A 24283-nucleotide genomic window follows, 5' to 3' on the forward strand; every position below is an offset into this window, starting at 1 on the left:
CTTTGCATGTCAGAGAAGTCTGGTAAATCTCCTGTGCCTCTATTCCAGTAACTCACCATTAGTCTCTGCAAACATACTTGGAAACTCTGAAACATGTCACTCCTGGGATTGGAGCTTTTCTCTAGAGTCACAGTCTGTTGACAGAAACCACCAACTGTCATGGTAAATTAAACAAATAGCTTGGATTTCTCAATAAGAAAACAACAACCCTCAGGACAATCAAAATTAACAGCAGGAAAAAAACTGTCTTTTACTTTAAAAAAAAGAAATAAATAAAAATGTGCCAAACACTGAAAAAGACACAGGTCCCTGTAAAGGCAGAGCAACACCTTTTTAGGGACAAAAATGCCACTGTGTAAAACCTCTGAGCTGGCTCACAACTGACAGAAGAGTACCTGATCTTCACAGATACTCCATACCTAGCGGGGTTTTGTTTTGGTTTATTTTTAATTATAACTATTACAGACTGCACAGTGCAGTGGACAGTATGTCTGTCCCTTGACAGGACAGATATGATTTATGCAAACAGCTGAGGACACTCATGTACAGCAGCAGTCTGGGCAATACAAACACAGAGGGACATGTGCATATGCAGGCATGCATTTGTGCTTGGACAAGTACAGGAGAAGTTCACAGCCACTACACAAGGACAGAAATCTTTGGGCCAGGAAATTTTTCTTCCTCTATTTCAGAGAGAAGAAGGACTCAATAAAAGAAATCTCAAGTCAAAATTATCAAATTTGACATCATCTTCAGTTAAGAAACAAAGACACAGATGAGAGATGTCTTAACAATCAGCATTTCTGGAGACTCCCAAAAATTAAGTGGTCTTTCTGAACCCTCAGAAGAATAGTTCCAGCTGGCAGATGTCCATGCACATAAAGGAATTCATCCTACTGGAGAAGGAAAGGGGTTAATGTGAGCCATGGAAGACTCCGGTGCTTTGGGGAGGAGGGAATATACATGCTCCAATAAGCCTTTTCTTCCCCCACAGAATTACAGAAGAGGCCAAGGTTTCATTAAAACCCCAGCTGGAAATGGTAATTCAGCACCACCTGTCACAGCCCCGTGGGCACCCCCAGGCCCTCGCTGACCTGCCCAGCCTCAGCTGCTGCCTCCACAGCCCATTCTGCACCAGGAGCCCCAGTGAAGCTCAGGCTCTGTTCCCAGACCTGGACTGAGTTTAAATACCATGCCTGCCTCTGGTCCTGCACACATCTCCTCAGACCTGTGTTATCTGTACTCTTCAGACCCAGGCTGTGGGTGATCATTTCATCACCCAGGCACATGGTGTGACTCTTAGGGCTGTCCTGTGCAGGTTGAAGACTTGGACTCTATGATCCCTGTGGGTCCCCTCCAATGCAGCACAGTCTGTGTTTATGGAATTTTCCATGTCTGGGACTGCTCATGGCTCCTACTACCAGCCCCAGCTTTGTCACACAGCTCAGGCCCCATGGCACCAGGTGTCCTCCTGGAGTGGGCTCTGCCTGTGCTGGTGGCACCCTTGCCTCCCTTCTTGGCCTCCCTCACGGAGAAGCTCTGCTCATGCTGCTCCCAACATTTAACAGCATCAGACAAAAATATTTCCAAAGAGGAAACCGCTCTTTTTAACAAAGTATTTTTGACTATTTTAAAACCACCTAGTCAAATCCAAACTCACCTCTTAATAAAGATCACCGTACCAAAAAATAGCCTTCAAAGTTTCCTCAAGTCTCTACACAGAGAAAACTCAGGTCCAATGTGGTGTTGGTATTAAAATTAGCATAACCAGACTACTAAGGCAAAGCTGATAAAATTAGCACAGTCAAATCACAGTGACTTCCACAGTCTGTGTCTTGTTCTTTGTTCATTACATTTTTATATTTTCAGAAACTGCTGCACACTGCTGCCTTTTAAAGCTATACTTTGTTTTTCAAACCCAGACCAACGGGCAAAAAAGCCACCTATGATACACAGCTGTGGAGACTAGGAAAGGGGAAGAAAAAGACAGGAAAACCCAAACACCTGTATTTCAGGAGAGGAATGCAGGCAATATAACACAGAGTGACATAGTAGTTAATTTAGGTGTCTTATACAACTAACTTGTTTGTTTGAGGCTTTAAGAATGCTTTTGCCTTATCAAGTTATATTTTACTTTTTTCTCAATGAAACAAATATGCTTTTTGTGGCTTCCAATATTTTTTATATTGTCTTATGGTAGTAAGCAGGTATTTAATTGACCTGAGAACAGCAAGAACTACTACGCAATGTAATTTTTGTTTGTAAACTATCAGGTTCGAAAGGAAAGGGTTTCTGAGAGTAACTTCTTAGGAGATGTTAACAGTCTGCCTTTTGACCAATTTGGGAAGTAATGGTTTTTTCAAACAGTCAAAAAATTATTTCAAAAAAATACATCTGTTCAAAATATATTTTTAGAAGTTTCAAATGGTTGATACCCTCATCAGTCAGCTAATGCTAAGTGTACATACCATACAGTACCCTTGTATTAACCTCTGTAATTAAACTACTAATTATCTGATATTCGAAATAACAGTATTTCTAATTTTCCTATCTTAAATCCATTACTGTACATCAAAAGACAGGAACAAGACCATAGCTCAATTAGCTTACAACCAAGACAACATTTACAACCAGAAAGATATTATAACATTATACTGTGATAAATATTAATGGAAAAGGAAAATTTTTACCATGTGAAAGTCAGACACAGCAAATGTAAAAAAAATTGTTTTAATCATGAAGAGATTTTGATGGGCAAAACCAAGATGTTCGCTGGAAAGAAAATAAGGTAAAGAATTTAGAAGACTTGAAGTAACTACACTGAAGAGCTTATATCCAGACTTCAAAACCAATCTGTGAACAAAAATGCAGTTTAAAAAGGTATTACAATTCAGCAACACAACAAAATATCACCCATATATTTACCAGAAGTCACAGGAAGAAAAAGTAACCACACTAAACCTTGGACTGATATTCTGACCTAAACAGCATACTAGGTTTCACAGCAACTATGAAGGCCACATTACTAAAAGACAAGGAAGTAAGAATAAAGACAGTATCAGAACTCCTCTATGAAATGTTTATGAACGTGCTAATCCAAACTCAGACCTGAGATACACCACTTTTTTTTTTCATTCTAGGCAGTAAGTTCACACCTACCTGGGATGCCCAGAGCAATGCATTTTAAATTCAGCCACCAGGGAAATTACTATATAAGCTGGAGAAGATGGGAAAATCAGAAGAGGACTTGCGTGATTTTTGTTGTTGCTGCTTTGTTTCTTTTTTTTTAATAAATTGACAAAATGGAAGGATACCAATTGGCATTGATAAACGCCTTTGAAAGCAACAAGGGAAGGAAGATTAAAATAAAATTCCTCAAAGTAGGAGTGCAGAACAGAAAATGCTTGTGGCCTTCCTGGGAAATGGGCATCCAGAGTTGATTGAAAGGAGAGAGTAGCTTGTTCAAATGAATATAAGAATGAAATATATACATGATGACTCTTTACAAACAGGTTAGAGGAGCAAGACAGAAGTAACTATATCTAATTTAGCCATTAATAAATCTGGGCTGACAATCACATCAGACAGATCTTAAAGATGTTTACAGATCACAATGAGTTGCTAAAAATATTCTGGAACTACCATCTTAGAAATCAAAAAATCACAGAGGGGAAAAAACCCTATAAATACTCTTTTCTTTTCATATCCAAAGAAGCAGAGATTTATTTTCTAAAATGAATATAATTTAACATCTTAAACTATTTAAAAGGGGTCATCCTGCCTCCTTCTGTGTAGCTTAGGAGTAGTACATTAGACTTGCAGAAAGACATAAAAGGAATTCTTCTGCAGTACTGAATGTCTTGTAAATTTGGAAAATTCTTACCCTGTATTGATGGAAATTATTTCTATCAGTGGATTCTTCCTAATCTTTGGCAAATCCAGTCGTGCTCCCCCCAAACGTTTTCCATTATCCTTTTTCTGACCCAGCAGCCTCACAGAATGACCTTCAAATAAAACAAAAAAAAATGCAGTCATTACAAAGAAGTCTCATCACAGTTGTTTTGATTTGCTCTTCTTCAGAAGTAGTGTTTATATTTCAAAGACTGAAAATGAGAATGAGATGTAATAATATATTTCCACCATCTGGAGCATTTATAAAGAGACACTGACAGGTAAAATAAATCATCTTAAAATGAGAAAATTATTTCATCCAATTATCCCTTCACACTTACATTTTCTGTTTTATATGATTAAAATTATCTAAGCAGTCTCATTTTCAGATTCTCTAGCAAATAGCAACATAGCAATAATATTTAAATGAGTTGCATGGCAGGATCAGATGATTCTTCCTGAAAAATTTAATTCAAACCTAAATTAGGAGGTAATAAACAACTAAATACTTTTTTAGCTTATTACATGGAGAACCAACACATTTCAAGGTTACCTGACTGTGTAAATCTGGAAGTGCTGTGAAGCATATCCTCACATGTCCATGGCTAAGCTGACTACCAAGATTTGCACATATTCCTCCCACTCCAGGACAACTGCAGGTCAGAAAACTGCCTCACAACTACTTTCCTGAAGCCATTAATGTTCAGGGAGTAAAATACAAATAATTTCACCAACTGCCTGCAACATCAGTCATGCCACGACATTTAAAGAGCACAAATGAGAGGGTTCACTGATATTTTGAAGCAAGAACTAACAATGAAGAATCAAAACAATTGCGTGTATTATTGCATAAGGCAGTCTAAAGTGTTTCCAAGTTATAAGTGTAAGACTTGTATCATTTACTCCACAAAGCCTAGAACAGGCAGGTGAGAGACAGCAAGGGAAAGCTAACGCTAGATGCCTGAAGAGAGTTGGAAGACAATAAGCCAAACTGGTAGGAAAATAAAGCATGTGTCTTCTGAACTTGGAAAACTCCCTGATAGCAAACCCTATAGCTCCAATCCACCACATATTTCAGCAAAGAAAAAGCTAACCCTAAAGTAGGAGGGGGGTGAGAGGAATGCATTAAACTATGAAGTACAAGCTGAGCTACATCCAGCACAGCAAAGCCTCTGACCACTTCAAATCAATTAAAAACTGTGTTACATCAAAGCTCCTAACTTATGTTACCAACAGCTATTTACTTTAATAAGAATTTAAATTAATTCCTTCATCAGTCAAAGCCTTTCTTCACTGCCTGTTTTGAGTCATAAATTAATTTTTGAATAATGTGGCATTCATTCTCTTAATTTATTTCCTTGGTATAGCAACAACAGCCTAGAAAAAACCCAACTACTTCTAGAATAACATCTTCCTCAAGTTTTTTAAAGGTACATAAAAAGTTTAAACCAAAAAATGTGATCTAATGAACAGGAGAGCAGGACTGACCTGACAGCATAAAGGTTAATACCAATAGGAGACATAATGGTTAACACTGATAGAAGATATCATCATGTCAAAAGGAAACAAAAGGCATTACTTCTGCAGTTGCATTTGACAAAAATTTCATTATACCCTGTGGTGAATTCAGTAATATGGTGCTTGTGCTACTAGCATTTGCTAAATTACTCACTTCTACCATTTCCTGAGAATAACAGCAATATCCTTGTCTCACAGTACCATCACTTATTTTCTAATCTAATGCTTCATTGAAGAGCTGCAAGGATGGCACCATTTTATTTACTTGTATAACAAAAGTGAGTGCCTTAAACCAGAAACAGAAAACATTCCTTTCTTATTTCTTAATACTGTGGTTTATTTGGAATAAACCAGTTTATCCATTTTTTAAAAATTCAGCTACATTGCCATATTAAAGGTGTATTTGGAGTTATGGTTGAAAATACAGTAGAACAATTCACTGTAGTCTTAAAACAATCAAGTTTAACAAGTTACCCAAAATTTAAAATCAACACACTTAGAATTGGGGTCAAACCACCATTCTTAAGTTTAAAAAACAAGATGAAAGCAACAAACCACAAAACCAACCTGCTCCCCTCCCCAAGTAGTATCTCATTGTGCAGAATCGGGGAGGCCTCATCTCCTCACAACACAGACCCTCACAAGCAGAAGCCATGCCAGTTACTGCTCTCTAACAGGAATTTAGCTCACGCTCGCCCTTTCTCAGACTGACAGCAGTCCTCAAACAGGCAACCACCCCCAAAAACACCTGACAAGATGAGGCATTCTACAGACAGAATGGAGTTTATTGGGAGAATAAGACTGAGCAGCTAGTATTGTCAGAGACTTCCTTTATTCAGGAAAGATACCCCAGCTCTGTGACCATCCCCCACGTGATCCACTGAAAGTTAGCACCCACCCCAAACCTGAGCCTGAGCTCAGGAAATCCATGGCCTGGCAATCAAATGCGGCACCTTACTCTCACATAAAATACACTTCCCATATTTCCTCCTGAAGGACACTGAAGTCTGAATTAAAACAGACTTGTAAGACCTGTGGGGTACTCAAGAATAACAATATTCCTGTACTTTTCAGTCCAGACACCAGAGGCTGAAGAAATGCCTCTAGTAGGAGATGATTTTTAGCAGAGAGTTTAATGCTTCCAGAAGGCAAGCAGCACATGCACATCCAACTACTGTGACTTGTGTGGCAGGCACACTTAATTATTTTTCCTAATAAGAAAACCCCCTCAATTACAGTATTTGTGACCTTCAATCCTTTTTCCCCTACTCCATACAAGGACTATTCTCTTTCATTTTAAGTAAGCACTAAAACATCTGTTTACAGAATTGTTTCTATTAATAAAACATAACTTGATAAACACTGAATCATACTTTTTCACATGCTGTAAATCCTTTTTCCCTCATACTTATTTCAAAAAAACTTAAAAATAAGTATTTTGCCATCTTCAACTAGGAAAAGGCTAAATACCCTTTTTATTTTTAGATTGCCTAACCAGCACTATTAAGCCCAGATCAACATCAAGTTTAACAGAAAAAGCAGTAACTTTAAATCTCATTCATGACCTCCTTTCAAAGCTTAGAATGGGACAAAACACTGCAATTAAGCTTTACTTCTAAAGCATTTTATCTGATTAAATTACCTTCTCTCTGACTTTACAGGTTGCATAACTTACCTAAGCAAAGCAGGTGTCCCAAACTTAAAAGGAGCCTTTCTTTTCATGTTTGTTTTCTTTCCTTTTTTTTTTAAAGTTTTGTACAACATTTTTGAAAACTGAGTTAATCACAAGTCTATTACCATAATGATGAGTGCTCCATCTCAGATATCAAACAAACATCACTCCTTTTTTGAGGGCTCACTCTGCAATGCAAGCTTTGAAACACAGCTTAAAGACAAACAGATCTAGTCAGGTTAGATAGGAAAGCCTAAACGATCTAGGCCTATTAATTGCTTCTGCTATAAAAATAACATTTCTTCTTCCACACAGTCTAGCAGCAGATAAAATTCCATTAAGAAAAAACAAAACAAAACCTGAAAAAGTTAATTAGTGGTTTAGGTCATGTGTCAGAGCAGTTTTTCACTAATTAGTAGATAATTAATACAGATTACAAATAACAGAAGTACTAACCAAGTCCAGCAAGGACACTTGCAGAGCAGAATCACTCACATCAAATGCAAATGAAATCAAGCTAGGAACAATTTAAAATGAATCAGAGCTCTCTAGTTTTCAGAATTGTTTAATATTAAATTCATCTTTACATAGAAGTCAGTAGATGGAATAAATTAACCAGTATATTAAATCCTAGTGTTAGTCTAAAAGAAGGCATTTAAATGTGTCTAGTTTGATCATTCAGTATGCAAAATGAAAATATTTTCAAGGTATTTATATTCACTTGTTAAAAAGGACACAAAGAGTTTTAATGGCGTGTACATATACCTCTAATCATAAATGTATGTGCTTCAGGATTGATGGAAAAGGCCCAATCTGAAAATATAAATATATGAAGGGAACAGGTAATGGAATTTCTTTGTCATAAGATTATAGCAGTAAATGTCCTGTGAACCTCAGGTTACCATCACATCCCTGAGACCTAGAATCACAGAAGCATGCTAATGATGTTAGAGCAAACAGATTCAAATGGGACTGGTACCTTCCTAGTTTATTACAAGTATAAATCAGGGGGAAGTAGCCTGGCTTAATAAATTTTAGCAAACTTTACCTGGCTATCAACATCATATCAGATACTAGGAGATCTATATTATGGTTTTAAAAATTGTCAGTTTCACTGTGTCCATAGGCTTACACTCCTCAAGAACTGCTGGGAAATTATATCTGCTTGAAAGATGGAGGAGGGCACCCACTGAGGGTCCCTCCCCATCCCTGCACACCCCACTGGAGCTATACAGTGTGATTCTGAAACACAACTCCCAGCCAGACACAGATTTCTTAGCTTCCAAGTTCAGTGCAGATATCTCAAGCAGCTCAAAACCATGATTTTACAGAAAATCCTCAAAGATGCAGGAAACCCCAGCCTTGGCAGCAACAACTTCTATTGTTTTCTGCTTGTTCTGTTACACACTCTTTCCCTTTCCCAGTTAGTTACATCACTGTGCTTAGAGGTTATTCACCATTTCCTGAAAGACGCTTTTTTCCTCAGAGCACGGCTGCCAACGCGCTGTTCTGCACCTCTCAGATGTCTCTCACCAACATGATTTTCTCCAGCATCTTTCAGGAACAGGATTAAGCACTATTTCATGTAGTCTTGCACATGTTTCCTTCCACCACTGTTTGGCTCTCAATGAATAGAGAGCTTCCTTTCCTCAAGGTTAGCACTGGAAAAAATAGCACATAGGAGCAGTGTAGCTAAGGAAAGGAAGGTAAAAGCATATGAAGGGAAAACATTTCTTCAAAGAAAAATTAAAGGAAGAAGGGTAAAGGAGAACCAAAAGCAGTAATAAAGACTGAACGAAGCATCAAGCAAGGGCAGACCGTAAGCTCCTCTCCCAGCTTTTCTCCCTGCCCTGCAGCACAAACATGCTCTCCCACAGCAGACATGACTGATTTCAAAGGAATTCCCAAGCTCCTCAGAGCAATCACATGCTGTCAGACACACACAAGTGTAAAAACAAGGACACTAACTGGTTTAGAACTCTGCTGTTTGGATGCTCCCATCCAAACCAACCCCATTGGCATCCCTGAATGTCATCAGTGGCATTTCCTTGGGACTTGGCATGTCCCAAGTAAATTCAGAGAGCAAAGAAAAGCCAAACCTAACTGAGAGGTTTATGCCCTGCTCCTGACCAAGCAACTAATAAAAATTATTCCTCTTCTAGATCAGTGAAGATGGGAATGTTCTGTAACAGTCAAACTCCTTCATCTGGTGTAGGTAGGAACAGGGATTAACTCACACTAATAGTGTCAGAGTTACTGATTTTTCCTTGTGCTTGGGCCAGGCATCCAGTCCCATTAGGATGCTGATAGCCAATGCTATGTTTGATCCAGTCTCTGCATTCAAAACTCTTTCATGAAAATATTGCTTTCCACCCTATATCAAATCAAAAAGCTTCCTAGAAATGTGCAGGAATTACTAAGCATACAGCACATTTGCAACTAACTTGAAATACAGAGAACTACTAAGTGTTGCACTTGGAATTAGCATCCAACAATAATACTGCTTTGGAAGACTCTGGAATGTGAGTGTCACAATGGTGAAGACAGGAGCTTTTTAAAATTCACTTAATGTAATCTCAAAAACAAGATATTCAGTAGAAAAGGTCCACAGGTGTCCCATATTGCTAAAATTAATACACTACTTTCTCTTCATTAAACATGCAATGCCTCTTTATTCTTGGCATGTCTCCAGTGTATGACTCAATCACAACAATATCTGTAAGCACTAAAACCCTACTGTACAAGAAGTCATACAGAAAAAGAGATAACTATTAACAAGAAATTACTGTCCATGTAAAAATTTCACCAAGTTAAATTAAGAATATAAGTATTCAGGAACATTTTTGACACATCCATAGTATTTTCCTCTATCACAGCAAAAGCATTTGAAATGCTTAATAGGCACTATTAAAGCACTACTGCTTTTTTATTTTTAGGATTCACTAGCTCCATCCTACTTATTCTGAGATCATGTGATGTTATTGTCTTTCTGGAAAAGTGCTTGAACGTTGAATCTCCTGTGAGTTCAAAATGCCAGCCACAATTCCACAGCTCAGAAGGACAATACTTAGAATCGACTACAGGAAGAGTTCCCCTGACCCTCTGTCCTCACCTCTCTGTGAAGAAATGCATTTGATTAGGATCAAAGATTCTGCTCAAAACCTCAGGAGATCCTGGAGAGAAACTTCCAAGGGAAAAGACATTTTGAATCAGATAAAACAGGCTGCATTATGAGGAAGGGAAGTGCTGAAAGCAGGATTGTCAGAGCCAGCAGCAGCAGCACAAGTAACTTGCCTAATGTTTTGGGGTGTGCAGGATGAACAGAACAAATTTAGCCTCAGAGTGAAACGCTGAGCTGAACTTGTCACTGTATCCAAAATCATGAGGTGGTCTTTACATTTACCAGCCACAAGGATTCTCTAACAGAGCTAAATTCAGGTGAGTCTAACCAATGTGAATAGGACAGAAAAATGGGGGTCATATAAGATTCACTCAAAATGTGGAAAAGAGCACATAAGGGTTTGGAAGAAAAGGCACCTTTTCCATGCACATCACAGGCTCATTTAGCAATGAGCAATCACAGTTGTGCTACTGAGATTTTCAGTCTGTTTCCCCCAATTGCTTGTTTTTGTCTTCTGTGGCACTATTTATCTCCCATTCAGTTTCTGTGAGTTACTTACAAAATAAAGTCATAACAGTGACAGTCATAATAAGGACAGTCAGTTCTATCGGATTTATAAATTAAATCAGTGAAACACCTACACTGAGAAAAATAATTACTAAACCTAGCTAAAGTCCTGGATCATCTCACATACCTAACAGTCCCTGCATGCCCAAAAGCATTGGAACAGACACAGAAAAAACAGCAATAAACTTTCCTGTAAGAGCAAAAATCAGTTGATAGTAACAGAAATTTCTTGCCCCAGCAGGGACAATTTTAATGTTGAGCCACATTATTATTGATGTTTTACAAAAGCAATTAAAATCTGCCTTTGCAGAAACAGTTTCTCCACAATTACTGTATATTCCTCATCATGCTCTACATTTTTATTTAACTTACAGTCTACAAAGCTGAACTCTCTGAACTGATAATGGCACAGATCATGGTATTACTATTTGGAACTCATCAGTACCCTTCCGTACATCACACTTTTAGTAAGCAGTCAGAAAGGGGCAATCAAAATGTCACGTGGTGCTCTCACTGAAGCCTCTGGCCACATGAAAAAACCTTTGTTTAAAAACCATACAGTGGGACACCTTCCAGCCAGGTCTTTTATAAGCCAATGCTTGTTGTCAAAGTAGCTCTTAAATAACAAATGGGGGGGAAAAAGCTACTTGTTTAAGCAATGACGCTCTTTCTACCCATAATGCTCTGATGACAACAAAAATATAATTTTGTTTAAATAGGAGTATCTCCAAAATTTCCAATCCAGGGCACACAAAACAGAGGCAGGTGACACGTACCACATTATGCCATTAACCTCAGTGATTGATACATACAAATGAGTGATGGGTGAATCCTTTAATCACAGTCTCGGCCCCAAGTTACTGACTCACTGTAGCTCTGCGTATTCCCACTGAAAACATTATTTCAATCCCATCCAACTTTCTTAAGTATTTTAAACACAGTCCCTGGCATGAGTTCATAGAATCACAGAATTCTTAGTTAAGGAGTTGGAAAGGACCTTAAAGGCCATCTGATCCAAACCCTTGTGCCATGGGCACATCTCCCACTAGACCAGGTTGCTCAAGGCCTTATCCAAGCTGCCTCGAACACAGCTTTCCCAGTTAGTGCCCTTACTTTTCCACAATCTCCGTTTAAAAGGCAATTCCACCTCCTAGAAATCGCATTAGGGACATGGTAGTCTCCCGGGATGTGTGGAGGTGGCTGCAGGGGCCGCTGCAAGGAGAGGCCGGGGCTGCCAAGGGCCAGACACCGGCGGCTCCAGCCGGCTCCAAAAGCCCTGCCACAGGGCACCGCGGAGCTCTGCAGCTGCCACAGGGGTAAGAAAGGGACAAACACTGCCTGGCAGCCAGGAAAGAAGCGTGAGGGAAAGCCCTATGAGCAGCAAGGAGAGAAGAGGAGGAGGAAAGAGGAGAAGGAGGAGGTGCTGCGGGTGCTCTCTGCTGGAGAGGAGGAGAGCAGAGCGAAGCCGATCATGCCCCGCAGCCCGCGGCGGAGCGGGGGGCAGGAGCGGGGAGCAGGGCTCCTGCATTAAGGGCACGAAGCCTGCGGGGATCCCCACCGGAGCAGCCTGCTCCTGAAGGACTGCACTCCCCGCAGAGGACCCGCGCTGGAACAGTTCCTGGATCCCCAGAGCCCACAAGAATGCCCCAGGCTGGAGCAGGGACAATGTCGGAAGCAGAATCAGCAGAGCGGGGCTGCACTGGGCTGACCGCACACTCCCTATCTCTCTGCACCACTCGGGAGGAGATGGAGGAGTCTGGGATGAGAGAATGAAGCTGAGCATGGGAAGAAGAGGAGTGGGGGAAGGTAGCTATAGTTTCTCACCACTCTATTCTTAATTGGCAATAAATTGAATTAATTTTCCCCAAGTCGAGTCTGTTTGCCTCGATAAGTGATCTTCCTGTCCTTATCATGACCTGAGAGTTATCCCATTTTATTTTCTCCACTGCCCTCGTGAGGAGTGGGAACAAGAAAGCAGCTGGGTGGGGGCCTGGCAGCCAAAGTCAACCCACCACACAGTGAAATAAATAAAACAACCCACCCAAAACTGCCCCCCTCACCCCTCCTTTCTATGTCCTTTCAAAGGAGATAGAAACAGAAACAGAGACTTGATGAGGCCACTACCCTCCCTCTGACCCTCCTAAAGCTGCATTTTGGCACAAACAGTCACTTTCCTGACTGGGAGCCAAATGATACTTTTCCTCAAATAAGAACTCCCGACTCCTCCAATTTTTATTCTTCAATTTGGCCTGTCATCAGCTTCTTAAGTCAAGGCTACTCTTCCCACAGTCATAGAAATTGAAAATAGTCTATTTTATCTACTGTTACCAGCAGATTCTAGTGAAATCAAGCAGCACATACAAACACTGTTTGACATTCCAGCATTCATATACATACAGATAAATACATATACACACACACTCACTGTCAGGTGGACAATCCAGTATAAATTCTACACTTTAGCCTATATATAATATAGGTACCTTTTATCTCTTTTTCATACAAACACTGCAATTATCATGAATCCTGCTAACCACATGAGCACAATTAAACAGTTGAGCAAATAATGGTCAATGTTTAAACTGGGAAGGGATGGACAACTTCACCAGACAGGTCAACGTGACTGAAACTGGGAAAGGTTATGTTAAGTATAAAGGGCTCAACCCTGAAGTAATTTCCTTCGGTTGTTTTTTATAATCAGGTCTAATGACCCATTGTAAAACTGTGTTTTGTGAAAGCATTAGACAGACACAATATGGACTACACTCAATTCAGCCTATGTCCCTCATCTCCCTAAGGCCAAAGCTAAAAGCAAACTGTACACAAACACTCTGGTCCCATGCCTCCCACCCCCACAAACCCTTAATAACATGAGATTTGAGAGCATGTCTAGAAAGGAAGGGGGAAAGATCTAAATATCTGACGACCTAAATTCAAAGCCAGAAAAGAAGAATTTCTCTATTAAGCAGTTAACATTTCTCCTTTAAAATACAGAAGAAATGTATTCTCTTGCCTACTGTAAACTGTTTATAGCCAAGCTTGTATACACACACAGGCTTTTTTTAAAGACAGATTTTAGAGTGATTCATAAAAAGCTGACTTGAGCAGTCACCATAACCACATTCTGCAGTTGCAAAGACAAATCTTCAGCTTATTGGAGCATACCATAGAAACTGGTCATCCCAAATAAATTTTATATTCTATACAGAAATTTTACTAAGCGATGCAGCACACATAAATTATAGGCCTGTTATCACCTAGCTCACAGACACCACAACTCCTTAGCAATATTTTCCTAACATTCTATGTCATCATACCACCTTACTGGAAAACTAAGCACATGGAGTGGGTATGTTGCCCTAATGTAAAAATTGCTGTAAGCCAGACTTAAAATTTGGGAACATGCAGATGAAGCAAGGTTTACTGAACTGTTAAATCAGAACCCTGCATGACAAAACCATTCTGTTCTATCAGGAAGAATGAGAGACACACTGGCTACACAATTGTGGATGTCACTTTGAGAAACTCAGTTCTGAGACTGTCAATGAATTATTTTGTCTAGTTCCTCACAGGCAGTATAGAGGTTTCAGATTATAAATTACCATATCATATGAAAAGTACATGAAGATGCCTCTAGTTAAGATATATCTTGGGACACAGTATAAATATTAATTAGACATGACCTGCATACAAATACTGTACTGCTATTGAAGATTGCTTCTGGAAGTGACAATTTACCTCTAATTTACCTGCTAATTAGGAAATTTCAAAGATTCAATTCAACACTTGTGATAAAAGTTAGGATGGCATAAAAATGAGAAATCACTAAGCATCTTAAAAGTCTCTCTCTCTCTCTTTTAGCTGTCAGTGCAACAACAAATGTGCACATCCTTCTTTTCCATTTTCTGATGAAACAGGATAAAAAGATAAAGTCACATAAAAAGTGTTTATCAGAATTATCTGATGGAGAGTTGGGAACTAACAATTACACTGACTTCACACATATGTGGTAAAGACCACTACAAAGATATATTTCTTGAAACTACGATCTCTTGACGCAGCAGAATGGAATTGCTCTGAAAAGGTCTTCCTGACAATGCCCTTAAGACTGAGAAATAAAGCTAGAAGAAACCCTTTGATATTTCATACAAAGAGTTCTAAATAATTCCAAGAAATCAATTTTCTTTGGGAGTGCAGCAAGCTTTCAACCAAATCCAACAGGGAAGCCATTTTCATGAAAAACTGAAAAGATGACTATTAGGGAAAAAAAAAAAAAAAAAATAAGGAAAAAAATTCTTTCTGCAAACTTCCCCTTTTTGTAAACTGTGTACTACAAAGTTCAAGCATCCAAGAAAAAATTAAGGTACCACTTAAGAAAGAAATGGGAAGCCAGGGAAAGCCAGACTTTTAGACTTAAAACTAGCATCAAGATAACCTATTTCCACCTTGGTATTTGGACAGAAAATCCAGACAACTCATTGAGGCTGACCAATCTACAGAGCTGTCGTACAGAGCAGAGACACTATGAAGTTCCACTTATTCAGTCAAATTTTTTTATAAACATTCAATATATAGTATTTTTGAAGCTTTCAATATATACATATTCCCATTACAAGAGTATATCACCCATGCAACCTTTAGATTTTCTTTAAAAAAAAAAAAAAAGGTGAAACAATTGTATCATACAGCTATGAGAGATACCTAGCTTAAAAGTCACAGGTGTAAGCTGGCTCTGAATTCAGAATTCATACTTAATTTAACCCCCTTGTCCCACACCACCTCAATCTCCTGAAAGCATTAGCAGCTTCAGAAGCTGTTGCCAACAATGTAGACTCATGAAAACAAAGGGTTACATTTCATTTGATCTAAAATTAATTTAATCTTCTACCATGTATCTGTTTCATATAATAAAATATTCTAATCAACAGTCCTGTTATCTACAGTATTTTAATTCAGTTGGATAATGGGAGTTCACAGTTACACTCTTCATAAAACACACTGAAAAAGAGCTTCACATTCTTCTCCATTAGTAGATGATTCCAAAATACATAAAATAATGCAGCTTATTGAAGTAAATTAAATAAATATAAGTAAAAGCTCCTAATTTATGGGTGGCTTTAACCAAAGTAAACCATTACCCTATGCTATGATCCCTGCCAACTTGATTCTCCTTCCAGTTGCAATCTGATTGCCACAGATGGGTTACAGTTGGAAAGGACCTCTGGAGACCACTGTATCCAGCCCCCTCACCCAAGGAGAGCCACTGAGAGCCAGCTCCCCAAGACCATGTGCACAGTATTTGAATACAGGGATGGAGTCTCTACCACCTCCCTCAGTAACCTGAGCCAAGGCTTGGTCGTCCTCACAGTCAAAATGTGTTTCCTGGTGTTTAGAGGGAACCTCCTCTGCTTTTTTGTGCCTGTGCCTCTTGTCCTGTCTGTGGGCACCACTGAAAAGAGTCTCTCTCACTTCTCTCTGCACACTCTCTTCAGGTATTTATATACTTTGATGTGATTCCTCCTCCCTGAGCCTTCCCAGGCTCTCCTATGAGGAGGAATTATCCAGTCTCAGCCCCTCAACCATCTCTGTTTGACTCTCTCCAGTATGTCAGTGTCTCTCTCAGAGAGCTGGTTTGCATTCATCTTTTTCCAATGAAACTCCAGAAATCCTGAGTTCCATTACCTTTCGGGAAATCCCTGATCAAATTGGTACTATGTATGGAATTCAGCAGCTCACTTTCTCCTTCTAATTCAAATCACTTTTAGTAAGCTAGAAAGGAACAAAAATCTTTCCAAAAATTCACACTTTTAAAGTTAAAATGTTCACTAACATTCCTATGAACATTATTTTCCAGCATTATATCAATGTTTAAAATGCAATCTAAAAATCCATTCAGTGAAAATCATTATTTTAACAGCTGCTACTAGATTATTTGTACTCTTAAACATTCAGTCACCATAACCTGAGTAATTAAGTTATCAAAAAAGCAGTAATATCTGGAGTCAGTATAAATATTAAAAACCCCATTTTTGTCAAGGGAGGGCATGCTGACCCAGGTTATCATCTTACTCCTTCAAGAACTAATAAAATTTGGGAAAAAGCAGATAGGGATCTAAAATACCCTTGTAAAAATCATGAAGCATCATAATTTCAAACATATTGTCATGAACACCATGATGTTTCTGGGCAAACAGTTTGCCTTATTAAATAAAAAATATGTACTGAATATATTTCTTCTTTGCTTGTATGGAAAAGTAGATTCTACCCCCCAAAAATACATGCCATAGGTTAAGGATAATCTGGGAAAAAAATCTGGTTGGGAGTACATTAAATACAGGTTTCATTCCTGAAAGCATTCAAAGCAACATGAAATCTTAAGGCCCTCAAACCACAAGCCCTAGAAGCCTTACACCACACTACACAATTTCATGATAGAAACTTTTTTTCCTTTTAAAAATTTGCACTGCTTTAAACTTCCATGCTGTAGTTCAAAAAAATTGTATTCCAGCAATAAAGTTACTGACAATGTCTTGTGGACTAGACACTTGTTTATATTGAAAGTACAGCCAATTAAACTAGAACTTGTAATTTAAAGCTTCATGGAACAGTAATTTTTATGGCCTGATAAGTAATGGAGACAAACTTAGGTAACCCAGAAAGGCCCAGACAAATATATTATTTAACAGCAAATGTTTACTGGTCAGGCTCACAAACAATACTGGGTTTTTTCCCTCCTTTGCTGCAAAGTACTAAGAGTACACACATGAACAAAGCCAGAAAGAACAGGGAACAGAGTTACAAAAGAACATTAAATCAGAAGATAATTTATCTGCCCTGCTGAGAAGAGCTCAGGGAGGTAAGCCAAAACATTGGAAAAGAAGAAAATACCAGAGAACTAAACAAAAGAAAGTAGAAGTGTAACACTCAATTAAGATAGTGTAGGACTTTATACAATACTCTACACCAACCTACACTGATTAAATGATTTCTTGATGTCTCCTCTTGATCATTTACCTACAAAACCAACAGCCCTCAGAGCTGCTGACAGAAAACATCTCTGAAATTATCACTTATACAAAGCATACATGACAAAGTATAGCACTGCCCAAACATTCAGCTGGAGCACAAAGCAAGAGTTAGGGTGAAAAAGAACACACCAGCAGCACTTCTGGTAATGCTTACACATTTCCAACTAGCTGCAATTAGTTCAAGTGTGATGCTTACCTTTAATAGTTTCCTCCACAACTTCTACTACACGATCTATCTGCTGAACCTAAAAAAAGTCAGAAGGTAAATACCTAAGTAGTCAACAACTAAACATACTTTCATATTAACTAGTCTTTCAAGAGTGTCTTCTTGTGGATTAAGGGAGAGTAAAGAATTTTGGGCTGTGTTTTTAGCCAGTTTTTACTTTCTGTGGATCTTGGTCAATCTGCCAAAAGTAACTTTAACATTTACCACCCAATTTAAACCAAATTTTGTCCTCAAAAATGGCAAGCTCCCATAAGTTTGGCAAAAATCACCAAACTGCTAGAAAAGACTTCAGGCCTTAAGCTGTTCATAGTCTGTGACAGGCAATGGTGAACCAGGCACTCAGCACCTGGGTGGCTCAAACAGACAAAGTGCTCCCTCACCAGAACACAACAAAAAGCTGAGGATGTCAGGGCAGAATATAGGAGAGAAAATGAATGAGGTACTGGAGGAGGAAGACAGTGGAACATAGGAAGAAATTAAAAATACTGTTGTGAAATTTAAAAGAACAAGACAGTCTTCTGAACTTGATGCAGGTTGTGTTTGGAAATGGAGAGAAAAGCCTGTGTTTGGAAATGGAGAGAAAAGCCCTCATGCTTTTCACAACACAAAATAATCTTTAATGACCTTAATATAACGTCTGCAATAAAGATAACAAATTTATGTTTTAGTGTTATATTTGCCAAAATTCACCAATAATGGGATAAATAGTTCAATTATTTCTTAATAGGTATATCAGTCTTTATTTAAAGTCAATGGCCAACACACTGTAGAGATTTTGGCATATAAACTAAAAGGAATCAACATTAACACCGCAAAATTAAACACTCAGGAATTCTTGAAGCTGAGGTTCTTTCCACAGCTTTCATCCAAGCCACCTATTCTGTATAATTCTACTTCAGATATTTACATACAATGCATGAAAGCCAACTTGTCACGCTTAAGTTTGTATGCATTTTTTCCACAATATTCCTTTCCAAACACTGCTTCTCTAAGCTGTACATTACATTAACTAGATGTAGCATGAATTTAGCAGTCTTTTCCTTGGAGTTTGTTTTCCAGCTTGTTTCCAAAACAAGCAGAAAAGCACAAGTTGCAGAGGCTTCAAGAGAATAACCTGGTCTGCAACAAGGAGCCTGGAACATGGGTCCCTCATATCAAAGCCATTAAGTCTCTCTGCCCTAAACCACTGAGCTTGTCATCTCCTGTAAATAGAAGACTGCACAATCTTGTCTGCTTCACATTCATTTTCCCAATCTGTCTAGTAGAAGTTAAAAAAAAGCTCACCTATAGCTGGAGTCTGATTTTAAATTCCCAGCTGAAGTCAGTGGGAGTCAATTCCTTCCTTGTCTGAGTGTTGGATCAAGTTCATGTAAAAGTATTTTTCTTTTTCTTTTCTTTTTTTTTAATCTGTATTTCTTTTGAAATACAGATTTTAAAATAGGCATGTCCACCATTTCAGATTTTTTAATACAGTACATTAGTTACAAATTCTAGAAATTTAGTTATAGTATTCCTAATATTTCCAGTTTAATAATTTTATTGAAAAATAAATGTATCTAAATAATTTTCTGAATCACAAGCATTCACATTACAGACATACATACCTAGCAATCAGCTTATAAAGGAAGCACACATAAGCAGTCATATGGAACACATGCATATTTACATACTTGTGTAAACATCCATTTTGGATATAGTTTTAAAAATTATGACTCAAGATATTTAACATACATACTTTCTACTAAATGTTTAAAAAACAAATAGAAAAATTCCATTTGGAAATAGAAGTGTGCATACTTAAAACTGCACTACAGACAGGGAGCAAAGTCTGTGTTATATTACCTAAAGTATTACTGCTATATGTCTCAGTACTAGACTGTTCAGGTTCATAACCATTTTAATAATTTAAAATATGAGAAATCTGGGTGGTTCATAACCTGAGCTACCAATTACTTTCATCATTGTGCATCTGAGGAATTTTTGCATTGCTCCAAATCCCCTGCTGAATAAAGATAGAAAAAAAACCACCAACCATTATATTGCATCTTCATTTTATTGGATAAATTAAATTATTCTCAATATGTCTGTCAAAAAGATGGCTCATGTAAGTAATTAAAATTATAGGTCTGAGAGATGAGATCTTCACCTAGAAATGGATGTTTGTTCTGCCTTACATGTTATTTCCCACATTAAATATTTTTCATTTGAAATTATTGGAAATTTTTTGGCTAAAGCCCCAAGTGCTCAGGAAGAAAATGTGGAATGCTTCCAGTCTGCATTTATGAAGATAAAAGTATCTTAGAAAATGTGAGGTGAACATGAAGTGAAAAGAGTGAAAGGCTTAGAAAATTCTTATTGGGGGAAAAAAAGGGATGGGGAGAAATGAAAAAGGAAAAAAAAAAATTATAAAGTCATAGTAGTGAAATTTTCTTGAATATATAAAGGTCTGGTGGATGCTTTTCCTCACATCTCACTAACCTTATGAATAATTCTGCTCTAGACTGGCATCAAAGATAAACCTTCAGAGCACAGCTCCAATAATGTCTCTCGGCATCAGGAAGTCCATGAAGCACAGAGACATCCTGGTGGTGTATGAAGGGAAATGACACCATTCCTCAACATTTCTTTGCAGAGTGCCTCAAAAAACCAAACCCCAGGACTGACAGCAGGACACCACTCCTGGGTGTGTTAGTGCACCCCACTTGTTCCACAGATCTTGTGGCTCCTTGGTTCCAGCATAGTTAGGTACATTTCTGACTTAATGTCCACTTCAAATGGTTCTCCACTGGGAGGTGAACAGAACAAGAGCTACAGACAGAACAGAGTTGACAGCTGAGGGGAACTGTGCAAAAAGAAAAACAAGAAATAAAACACTCAACCAGCACAAATCAGGGCTGGTGCAGAAATCTGGGCTGAGATTGATATGGGCCGAGAGCACAGGCAAGGCTGGAGAAGTAGCCAAAGCAGGGAACTGTCTGGTGAAAAAGCAAGGAAAAAGAGAGTTTAACAAAGCATGAAGGCTGAGTTGAAACAAAGGCCAGGAAAAATCTTTGACCCTTCCTGGTGGGATCAGAACTAGGCCTAAGTGCAGCTCAGCAATCATTTGTATTCATAATAACCCAGCACTGTCAAGCCCCCACTAAACCATATCCCTAAGCACCACATCTGCATGACTTTTAAATACCTCCAAGGATTGTGACTCAACCATTTCCCTGAGTAATCTGGTCCAATGCATGATCACCCTTTACATGAAGAAATGTTTCCCAAGATACAATGTGAACACCCTAGGAGTGACCATAATATCTAAACAGAGCTACTTGAAGTAAAACAATCTTTTTTTCTCATCTTGAAAAAAGCCCATATATTGATTTTCATTGACATAGTTAAGAAACAAAATGGTCACTACATAGATAAAACAGTCTGTCTTAGGTAATTACAACATGCTATTTATAATCCTAAAGATTTTAACTCCAGTTCACCAACTCTCTGTTTCATCTCACCTTGTTTAGGGATCTCTGCCAAACACTGGATATTAAAAGACTACTCAGCCTATCCCCTCTCTAAAGCCAGTAAAAGGGAAATACATGGCTTCAAAAGGCACATCAGGTCTTCTAAAAATCTAAATTATTTTAGAGATAATTATCTTCATTGACCATAAAGAGAGCTGAGCAAAACAGACTCTCAAATTACAGCACTTAGGCAAGATAAATCTCGGGCTTAATACATAACTTCAAAAGGCATGTGACTATAGCCACCCTGGCTTCAGAGGGATAACATCTGTGTTTAAAACCTTTGCTGACAATACTGATCAAATGGGCATTACTCTGGGTTAGGAATGTATCCTGAGAGGAGGATCTACACAAACTTTAAAGGGAAGGGGACTACCCCAGAGATGCACATAAACAACTGATTTTCACTGCTAAACACTGACACGGCTGAAGGATAATTCTTATCTAAATTAATTGCTACACCCTTTGATTGATAGGATAGTACATAGCTACTGTAGAAATGAACATTTTCTATTTGCACATCCAATTTTCAGTTTAAAAGCAGGTGCTTAACTGACACTCTTTTCTGGCTTTCCCAGTTCAAGTGTCCTATATGAATATCAACCTGGGAATTCAAAAGCCAAAGCAAACCAGCTGACATTTGTATGAAGCCATTCTTAGCCATAAGTTACAGAATAAGAGTGTCCACCTGTTCCCAGGTTTTCAGCATGTTTTCCAATAAGTTCTGCTAATTCAAATAATTCAGACTAAAATTCCATCAAATTTGGCTTTCACGATGTACATATTGGATATTTACATTTCATGCAAGGCTCTGTTTTAAGGGCAGCAGACAGGCTCCAAATCTTGAATGCAGTCTGGCCTTATAAACACTGCAAGGTAGGCAAGTATCACTATCTCTGTTTTGCAAACATCATCAAAACTTTTATGAACTGAACCACAGAAATACCATACAATGTATCTTCCTGGTTTATGAGGCCAAAGCAGTAGGGATGTACAGACACTTGGCATCTTGGTACAGTTCCAGTGATTTCCTTTCACAATGGCACTGCTAAAGCTTTGCTCGCCGGAGCATTTTACAAATGAAGGAATAAGGTACATTAAACTTAAAAGTGTATACCAATTACAGATGTACAGCTTGAGAAATAAAGTGCTTGCTTTTTGTAATGCACTTAGCATTTTTTACGCTGCATCATCACTTTATAGCAGTGCTCCTAGTGTTATGTGCTGCTGCTGGGACTGTTCAGCACTCCCACTAATCACATTCCAGAGTTTCAAACTGGATATGAAAAGAAAATTACTTAAGGCTTGCCGTATACAGTAGAATAGCCAGGGGAAAGGGTTAGTTGGAGGTCAGGAGAATGCAAGGAGCCTTGGCAGAAGACTTTCATGGCTATGTATTTCTCCTGGAAGCAGCGGCCTCAGGCTCATCTTGGCCAAAGAGCCTGCAGTGCCCTACCATGCACAGGACCTGCACCTTCTGACCCAGAGAGCAGCAGCAAAGGGGGGGTTACAGCCTTCCAGAGCAGCAACACTGGATTGCTTGTGTGGGTTTGTGCAGATGAAAGAATAGGAGTGAGACACTTCCCTTGGATGATGGGTGTATGGCAGGAGGTGATAGGTCTTTGATGCTAGATGTTACACTGGGAAAAATAGAGAAGGAAGGAGAATTGGAGTTCTCATTCAGGATTCACTCACCTGTGGAGCTATTGTATGCTTTTAATGGAATACATATGTGGATTAGGCCCCATGCTTTCAGTCTGCACAGCAAGTTTGATGACTTCAAAGCATGGATACACGGGCCTTGTGAAGCCCCTTAAGACCTATAAACTCCCAGCAACCTGACCAGGGGTTCCCACACACAGCATCATTTGGAGATCAAGCACCTTAAAACTCCAGAAAATGTCAATGAAATAAAATATCCCATTCCAACGGCTCAACTGTCACTGGGAACCAGGGTTTTGCATGTTCTTGTATGGAGCTCAGGAAGTGAAGAAGCACTACCATTAGCTGCATCCATTCAGGGGTCCCAAAACATAACCTGTCAGCTAAATCTTTCATTCCCCCTTGTCTCTCCCTTCCCTTCCCCTATGATCCCCTCAAAACAATCTGCACAGTTACACATCCTACTTTAGGATGTGTAACTTAGGTGTACTTAGGGTGTTTACTTTAGGTCTAACTTTTTTTTAGTTACTTCCTAGCAACTAAAAATGAAAAGTGAGTGATAACTACATAGGAGAGCTGATGTCTCTTTGTGCACTGCACAAGCACTTGAGTTTGAAGTAAGTACACCACAAACTCAAAGGAGTAAGCTCTGGAAACCACCAGAGGGGAACTGGCTGTGAACCTCTGTAATGCATTATTGTGTGCTTCAGGTACTTTACACCCTTGGCAGGTTTATTACTGCCTAGAATTTTCCCATTGCACAAAAGAGCTTCTTCACCTTGTCATGTCACATTGTGGTTTGCCTTACACACAGCCTATGGCAAGGCCTCAACCCATATTATGTTTATAAAGTAGCAATTATTTTAAAGAAACACAGAAGCACAGTAACATCACAAATGGTAAGAAGGATATGAAGTTGCCCTTCCTTTCCTTCTGCCCAAGGAATAATCAGGCAATAAAAAAAAAAGAACAGTGGAAGTTCAGTCCTGTATTTTTCAAATACAGATCAAAACAAGCTCTGGTCTACTAGAATTTCTCTGGTAGTTACAACACAACTTCCTCCTCCATCCTAACAAGAGGAGCAGAAGA

General features: G+C 38.7%; 1 protein-coding gene across 1 annotated transcript in view; it reads right to left on the minus strand.

Moving 5' to 3' along the window:
* The window catches only part of CDKAL1 (CDK5 regulatory subunit associated protein 1 like 1), a 388757-nt gene that overhangs the window by 242836 nt on the left and 121638 nt on the right, over nt 1–24283 (minus strand). Inside the window, exons 7-8 of the mRNA XM_063159828.1 lie at nt 17994–18042; nt 3884–4004 (exon numbers count right to left, since the gene is read on the minus strand). Coding sequence (XP_063015898.1) covers nt 3884–4004; nt 17994–18042 — 170 coding nt within the window. The remainder of the gene's footprint in view (nt 1–3883; nt 4005–17993; nt 18043–24283) is intronic.

Source organism: Melospiza melodia, chromosome 1 (assembly GCF_035770615.1).
Source record: "Melospiza melodia melodia isolate bMelMel2 chromosome 1, bMelMel2.pri, whole genome shotgun sequence".
NCBI lineage: Eukaryota > Metazoa > Chordata > Aves > Passeriformes > Passerellidae > Melospiza > Melospiza melodia.